At 29.5% G+C, this 8676-nt stretch overlaps 1 protein-coding gene across 1 annotated transcript in view; it reads right to left on the bottom strand.

Moving 5' to 3' along the window:
* Positions 1–1576: 1576 nt before the first annotated feature.
* The window catches only part of LOC111696030 (trichohyalin), a gene marked incomplete at its 3' end in the record, with an annotated part of 31147 nt that continues 24047 nt past the window's right edge, over positions 1577–8676 (bottom strand). Inside the window, exons 15-19 of the mRNA XM_023465547.1 lie at positions 8078–8271; positions 7578–7697; positions 6938–7020; positions 3234–3345; positions 1577–1763 (exon numbers count right to left, since the gene is read on the bottom strand). Of these exons, the coding sequence (XP_023321315.1) occupies positions 1577–1763; positions 3234–3345; positions 6938–7020; positions 7578–7697; positions 8078–8271 (696 nt within the window). The remainder of the gene's footprint in view (positions 1764–3233; positions 3346–6937; positions 7021–7577; positions 7698–8077; positions 8272–8676) is intronic.

The following is an 8676-nucleotide window of genomic DNA, read 5'->3' as shown; positions in this document are numbered from 1 at the left end:
TTAACCATGAACACTGAACAGTATTTATGAACTGTATAGAACTAGTTTGTTTAACAATGAATTCTGAACAGTATTTATGAACTGTATATAGAACTAATTTCTTTAACAATGAATACTGAACAGTATTTATGAACTGAATTTAGAGCTAATTTGTTTCACCATGAACCCTGAACAGTATTTATGAACTGTATAGAACTAATTTCTTTAACAATGAATACTGAACAGTATTTATGAACTGAATTTAGAGCTAATTTGTTTTACCTTGAACCCTGAACAGTATTTTTGAACTGTATATAGAACTAATTTCTTTAACAATGAACACTGAACAGTATTTATGAACTGTATAGAACTAGAACTAGTTTGTTTAACCATGAATACTGAACAGTATTTATGAACTGTATATAGAACTAGTTTGTTTAACCATGAATACTGAACAGTATTTATTAACTGTATATAGAACTAATTTGTTTAACCATGAACACTGAACAGTATTTATGAACTGTATAGAACTAATTTGTTTAACCATGAACACTGAGCAGTATTTATGAACTGTATATAGAACTAATTTCTTTAACAATGAATACTGAACAGTATTTATGAACTGTATATAGAACTAATTTGTTTAACCATGAATTCTGAACAGTATTTATGAACTGTATAGAACTAATTTGTTTAACCATGAACACTGAACAGTATTTATGAACTGTATATAGAACTAATTTGTTTAACCATGAATACTGAACAGTATTTATTAACTGTATATAGAACTAATTTGTTTAACCATGAACACTGAACAGTATTTATGAACTGTATAATTTGTTTCACCATAAACACTGAACAGTATTTATGAACTGTATATAGAACTAATTTCTTTAACCATGAACCCTGAACAGTATTTTTGAACTGTATATAGAACTAATTTCTTTAACCAAGAACACTGAACAGTATTTATGAACTGTATATAGAACTAATTTCTTTAACCATGAATACTGAACAGTATTTATGAACTGTATATAGAACTAATTTGTTTTACCATGAACACTCAACATAATTTATGAACTGTATATAGAACTAATTTGTTGAACCATGAACACTGAACAGTATTTATGAACTGTATATAGAACTAATTTGTTTAACCATGAATACTGAACAGTATTTATTAACTGTATATAGAACTAATTTGTTTAACCATGAACACTGAACAGTATTTATGAACTGTATATAGAACTAGTTTGTTTAACCATGAATACTGAACAGTATTTATGAACTGTATATAGAACTAGTTTGTTTAACCATGAACCCTGAACAGTATCTTTAAGGGAGACTGTCCGATTCATTAAGGTACAACTCAGTACTCGAACTATTGATGAAGTTATCAGCGTTCACTAGTACCAGCCTGTCTAGTGTACCAGGAGCAAGTTTTCTGGTTAACAGTGCCTTCATTGTATCTGCTGCATTAATCCAATGTCGATCAATTTTCCATTGATGCATCTTTAAACATTTGACAAAGTAGGGATGCCTTTACTGCTTTAAAATAAATATATAATCCTTGAGCAGACAGCAGATTGTATGATACTGTTGTGAATCAGACATGCTGTAAGAAAAGTTTGTGAATTTAGCTTATCTCGGAAATCCAATGTGTTTTTTACCTGCATGCAACTGTGATTAAAAACAAAGAATTTACCTGAATTATAGGGTTCATCTCTGTAAGCATTAAAGTACACAGAGAATTGCTTGGAAACTGCGGAATACATCTCTGATACCTTTATAAATGCATAATTTGAGTACTTGTTTTAAATCATGGTACATTACAGTTTATATAAATAGAATCTTCACATTTTCAATGTTCCAGTAAACAAAAGTGGAGAAATTCTCCGAAAATTTCCGTGAATCATTCTCCAATTCTTCAGAATCATTCTCAAGAAATTCCGAAGAAGATATCGACCGAGTTATAGCTTAAATGTTTTAAAGAACATAAAAAAAACCTTTTTTTCTGAACTAACTAATATTTTGGACAAACTTAAAACAATTGGTTTCCTTACTCATTGGAGGAATTTTAATAAATTCTGAAAAAGCGATAGTTTTTACGAAAAGAACAATATTTTACGAACAACTTGTAAAACAAAAATATCGTTTTTATTACTAAACGAACCGTTTTACAAAGCAAACGATCTCCTTAATTTAACAATTTTATAGAACAAGCGATCTAACTGAAAATGTAAGATAATTCTAAAACCGACTGAAAAAAAACTAATAAAATGGATTGTTAATAAACAATAAACGAACAAATTAAACTAAAGAATACATTTTTGATTTAAATAATACAGAAGTTTAGCTTTTTTTCCAATAATAGTATTTTAACTTGCAATATACACAACAACTGTGTGATTACAATGTTGTAGAAATGTTTGAACTTTCTATAAAACCACCTGACTTTGAATTTGGTAAAGCTAATTTTATGCCGCATTATAATATCAAAGTGTTCACGTTGGACATAGCAATTCTCAATTAAAAATTAAAGAATAACGAAAGAAACAAACTTTTATTTTATTTGAAATGCGTAGCATGATCATTTGCTACAACTTTTTTTGGCGACTCTTTTGGTATTTTAATAAAGATTGATGATAAGATGTCGGACGGAAAAAAGGACAGAAGGACACAATTCAATTGGGTCTTAGAGTTCCATTTTCTTGAAGTCATTAGTAAGTCTACGTGAATTCGTCTGCAATTACAATTAAGCAAAACAAGAAAAACGGAGAGGAGTACATCTATTCAAGGGTGATCCGGCACTGTCTTAAAATGGCACAAAAACAGCAACTCGTAAACATTCTTTCAAAAGCAGCGCCATAAATGGACGAGCAAAGGGAGGCACGAAAAAAATGAAACTGCGAACATGCAGATGGAGAAAGGAGAAAAAAGATGAACATTTGAAATTATTTACTATGCCTCGTACCATTTTCTTATACAAAAATTATAAAAAAAAAAAATTATAAAACATGGTAAAAATTGTCTATCTACACTCAATAGTTAAAATAAAGAAAAAATAGAAAGCAAGATCAGCCCGAGTGATACAAGTGTTCATTATGGTTTATAGGGTTCACCCATTTATCAAGTTTTTAATGATAAAAGTAAATCAACAATAGAAAGATATAGATAACGAAAGATGATGATAATAATAAATCTAAAATCCAAAATATTTGGCCTCAGGTAAAAAAGTGTATATTAAAGTAAACCTGTTGTTTGAGTGTGTCCAACAAAGATCTTCCAATCTGATCATCCTCCTTGTTTTTTTGTAGTTCCTCTTTAAACAAGCTGGATACAGCATCATGTCTTGCCAACCTTTCCCTTTAACACATATTCTCAGTTTATAGGATATTCTCAGTTTATAGGATATTCTCAGTTTATAGGATATTCTCAGTTTATAGGATATTCTCAGTTTATAGGATATTCTCAGTTTATAGGTGGGGATGAATGAATAACAAGAAGCAGGTGCTGCACTAGGCATTAGTTAGTTGTAACCTAAATAAGCTCATATTTGTAATTATGGCTCAGGTGGGGATGAATGAATAACAAGAAGCAGGTGCTGCACTAGGCATTAGTTAGTTGTAACCTAAATAAGCTCATATTTGTAATTATGGCTTAAGATTTAAATTTTTATTTAAATTAATTTTACTCCAAAACGTAGAGTTGTGTAACGTTGTGCGTTCTTCTATAGATATGTTAACTTTGCTCAACATTCAGGGCTGTGCGAAATGAAGTTTTTAAAAAATATCAAAATATTCCGTAGTATTTCTTAGGGCTAGACCAAATTTTCCTAGGACAAAACAAACTGTTCTAGAATAAATAAAAAAATACAAGTAAGAGTGAAATTGTCTTTAATTCCTCTCATTGAAGAGCTTTGAACTAAACTAAAATGGTTAAATTTTCTTAAAAGTAACCAAAAAAAACTTGTTTTTTTTCTCGCTCCAACTTGTCTCAAAAATTGGATCTTCTCATTCTATTGAGAGAACAGCTGTTGTTTAAAACTTAACAAAAGGTCACGTTAATTTAATTTAATTAAGATAAAAATAAACTATCGGACAGTTATAAGGAGCTATTGAGAACTACTAAATTTGGTTTTCTCGCTCGAACTTCGGCGTAAAATCTAACCTAAATAAGCTGCGAGATCACAAAGTCGTTATATTAATGTTCAAAAAACTGTTGATCTTCTGCTTCTGCTTATTTTACAGTGAAGAACGGAACTTGACATTTTTAACTATTAGATAAAAAACAAAGGTTACGTTAATTTACCCAACCGTACAAAATAAAAATTACTAAATTGATAATAATGGTCAGCCCTATCAATAAGTGCATTAAAGAATTTGTTGGTAAAGCTCAATATAGACTTCTATAGAAATCGGTTACAGCTCACAGCTTGTTTGTAATTTTAAGAAATCTATTATATTGAACCAAAAACTTCATCAAAGGAAAGGTATTGGATGGTATCATACAGTTTTTGATATAAAGGTTAAAAAAGACTGAACACAGAAACTTCATGCACAGTTCACATAGATTCAGCTGCCTATGAACTAACTCATTCATTTTTAAGACAGGGTTGACTTTGAAGTATTAAAGAAGTTGAGTTTTTGCCACAAAATCTGATTTTATAATATTTAGTTCTTTGTAACCCAATGCCGTAGACCTTAGATATTTCAAAATAAAATACTTATAAATAAAATAATCTAAGTTTGAAATATCAAAGGTGTGCACCATAAGGTTGCAAAGATATTGGAATCAGAAGATTTTAGTTTGAGGCAAAAACTCAATTCCTTTTACCGTGTCCATATTATGATATTATTTATTATTTACAATTTGTAAAAATTGTAATCATTCATGATGCAAGATTAAAACAAGAAAAATCTAGATTCTGATTCAATTCTAGCCATCGTATTGGTTTTTAGTAACTTTTATGTTACTAGTTGAAGATGAAGCTCATGGACTCTATTTGTCTAAGAGAAAGTTTAATTAGAAGGGTTTAAATGCTTAATAAATTTTGTCTAAATTACCCAACATTTGTGGAAAAGTATTTATTCTGCGGTGTAAAGCCTAGAGTAATTACATCCAAGTTTCTTCAGATTTTAACCCTAAGGAAAGGAAGTTCTGTATTATATCTGTAAACCCTACTTATAAAAAGCTATTATATAGTTTAATAGATTTAATTTTGTCATCATATTCATTTGATGCCTTTCTTAAACTTATTCGACCTTAATCCCTTTTTGCATGCTTTTATTCGACCTTAATCCCTTTTTCCATGCTTTTATTCGACCTTAATCCCTTTTTATGCGATTTTATTCGAAGAAAACATAGTTTGAAATATCAAAGGTAAACGTTATTATTTTGGAAAGATTAAAAATAACAATGTAGATTTTCTAAACGTGTACACTGTTCATATTCCTTTTTCTACAGAACCTTAAAAGGGACTAATATCGTAATTTCAATATTTAATAAGTATAACAGGAGCAAACCTGAGATTCTCAGGTTTCTGTGGGATATCGTCGTTTTCAGATTGGTTTCGTATTTGTGGAATATGATCTGTTTAATACTACAACTTTTATACAAAATTGCATATATATGAATTTTCGTATAAATTGGACACAGTTTTATGTCAATTTCTCGAGACAGGAACATCAGATAGATGTCTTATAAGTTTCGTTCATCGCTTGAGATTCTCAGGTTTCATCCTATACCCACTTTCATTTCTCATTTACAGTCCCTTTGAGGATATCGTTGTACGAATCTCGAGCGTTTCCATATTTGAATCGAGGTTTACTTAAAATTACGCTTACAGTCCCTTTAAAAGGCGTATCTGTTCAAGGCCGGATAGCAAAGTATGCTTGTGTTTATTTACTAGTTCTTCGGCAGTCTAAAAACGTCACAGCAAAGTGTACGGAATCCCTATCGCCCCCTCCTTCTATTCAATATCTCCTTGCTAGAAACCAAGTTTAGAGCTAATATTCCCTTAAGGGAGAGGGTAAGAGAGCCCTTTTACTCTCTCTACTTAATATTGTATAGTAATACTAAAGAAAAAATGTGAAGAGATATTCATCTAGGCAAAGTTTGAAATAAAGGTTTATTTTAACAGAAATGGAACCTCTGAAAGATGACAATAGTTTCAGAGAAAAATATAAATTAAAATTGAAAATGAAGTGTATCGACAAATGAAAATTAAAAGCAATATTACTGTAGAACAGACAGATAATTAGAATTATTTTTTTTCATAAAATATAAGAAGTTAAAGATAAATAGTGTTTTTTGAGTTTTTTTTTCGGCTCGACATGATTCACATTTTCCATTTTTTGATTTATATGTCTTTCAGAATTCGAAAACTTTTGTATGTCAATATTTTGTTCATAATAAACATTTCTTAGTTTTATAAAAATATTAATTTTGGGATCATTTAGTTAATTTGTTTTTATCCTTATTTAATTTTAAAAAATCAACAAACAACAAACATTAAAGATTGTTTTGTTTACTATCATATAATTACTCGAAGTTTGGAGGTTATTAACATAATCATTTTAATGCAGTAGATTTATTTTCTTGTTATTGGAGATCATTTAGAAATATGACCTTATTTATCTAGTATATTATTTCAGAGTTTAGAGGTCACTACTATGATCAACATTATCCAGCAAAGGATCTGAGAAAGGATCTGTCTTTGACATAATGAACTTCAGTTATCCGGGATGAATGAATAACAAGAAGCAGGTGCTGCACTAGGCATTAGTTAGTTGTAACCTAAATAAGCTCATATTTGTAATTATGGCTTAAGATTTAAATTTTTATTTAAATTAATTTTACTCCANTCAATTCCATCTCGGGTTGCAAAGTTATCAAGTATATTTTTATCAGAATTCGGAGATATGTTAATATTATTTGAAGTCGTGGGTACACTAACCTTAAGTTATCCTGTTCTCGTTCTAGAAGGTCTCTGACCTCAGAGGTTCCTCTTGAGAGGTCAATAAAAAGCTTCTCTTTTTCCTAAATATTAATATTTTAAAAATTTTATTTTTCTATACCCCTTTTCTGTTACTTTCCTACCCCTATTCCCCTTACCCCCTTTCTCTCTCTTCCCTTTCTCAGCCCCCCCTTCTCCTCTCTTAAAACTTGATTCACCTAATAAAACGCTCCTCATTTTATGTTTCGACTCAAAGAACATAAATCATAGAAACTTTTTGCTCACCATTAAAGACACTATATGGCTTGATTTCATTAAAATTTCGCTTACAGTCCCTTTAGGTCTAGGTTAAAACCCCCATTTATTTGCAAACTTTATGCGGTATAACAATCGATATTTCAAACTTTGACTAACAGAAGACAAAGCTTAAAATATCCGATTGCAAAGATATAGGGATTACAAAATTAAATTTGTGGCGTTCAAAACGGTCGTTTCAATCGATTTTGGAAACAAACGGTTGACGAAACGAAAAATTATCGTTTTTTATCTTTGTTGAAAACGATTAACAACCCTAATTGTGACTAATAATTTTATTTGTAAAATTCTACGGAGCGAAAAACTAGTTTTCTTGAGAGACTACCTTATAAAGAAGATCTCTTAGGTTTTCACATTCTTTTTTCCTCTCCTCGTTTTCTCTTCTCATTCTCTCGTAGAGTTGAAGAATTTCGTTCTTTTCTTCTTCATTTTGTCGGAGTCTTATTTTACAAAACCCTTTAATATATTTTGAAACACTTGTTACAAATGATTTAGTTTTAGAGGATTTTGGACGCCACAGAAATAATGTAAACTTCTAACATTCTATATTCTGTAAACATTTGCTTATCTTACACTAAAAAAATGCAAAAACGATACAAAACGTTTTTTCTAAAACTACCGTTTTCGATTTAATTTTTTTAAATATTTTTTTCTTAGGGTAAAAAATTAGCAAGTATTTATAATCAACAATTTAAAATTTTTAAACTTGTCAGATTTGGGTGGTCCAAATTTTTTTAAAAAGAATGGTTTATTTTAATAATAAATATTAAATTATGTTTTTAATTTCTGATATTTATTTTTTTATTTTAAAGAGTATTTCCTTATTTCTAGCTCATGTTCTTGTTCTTGTTTCTTTATTCTTTCTTTTTCTTTTTCTTCTTCTTGTTTACTTCGTTCCCTTTTCTTGTCTTCCTCTTGTCTTCTTCTATCCTCTTCCAACTGTTCTTCTAACTCTCTTTTCTTCTCTTCGTTCTTCAGTGCTTCATTTAATAGTTTCTCCTCTAGTGCTTGGCTTTCAGCTAAACAGATTTAAAATAAATCCTTAAATATTAAACAATCAAGCATGTATCTTTATATCTACTATTCTTGTCTGGGTGGGTGTCTGTTTGCCTTTAGATGATTTCATCAGAAATAAAAATAAAAACTGTTATGATGGATTTGAAAAAACACAAATAATACATATGATGACTTAATTCAGAGGTAGAAAGAAAGAAAAAACGATTTAAAATCATCCACAAAATTTACTGAACCAGATATACATACAAAAATTACTGAACCAGATAAACATACAAAATTGTTGAACCAGATATACATACAAAAATTACTGAACTAGATATACATACAAAATTTACTGAACCAGATATACATACATAAATTACTGAACCAGATATACATAAAAAATTACTGAACTAGATATACATACA

Source organism: Eurytemora carolleeae, unplaced genomic scaffold (assembly GCF_000591075.1).
Source record: "Eurytemora carolleeae unplaced genomic scaffold, Eaff_2.0 scaffold246, whole genome shotgun sequence".
Lineage (NCBI taxonomy): Eukaryota > Metazoa > Arthropoda > Copepoda > Calanoida > Temoridae > Eurytemora > Eurytemora carolleeae.
The sequence above is the reverse complement of the archived record's forward strand: the minus strand, read 5'-3'. Positions and strand labels throughout refer to the sequence as shown.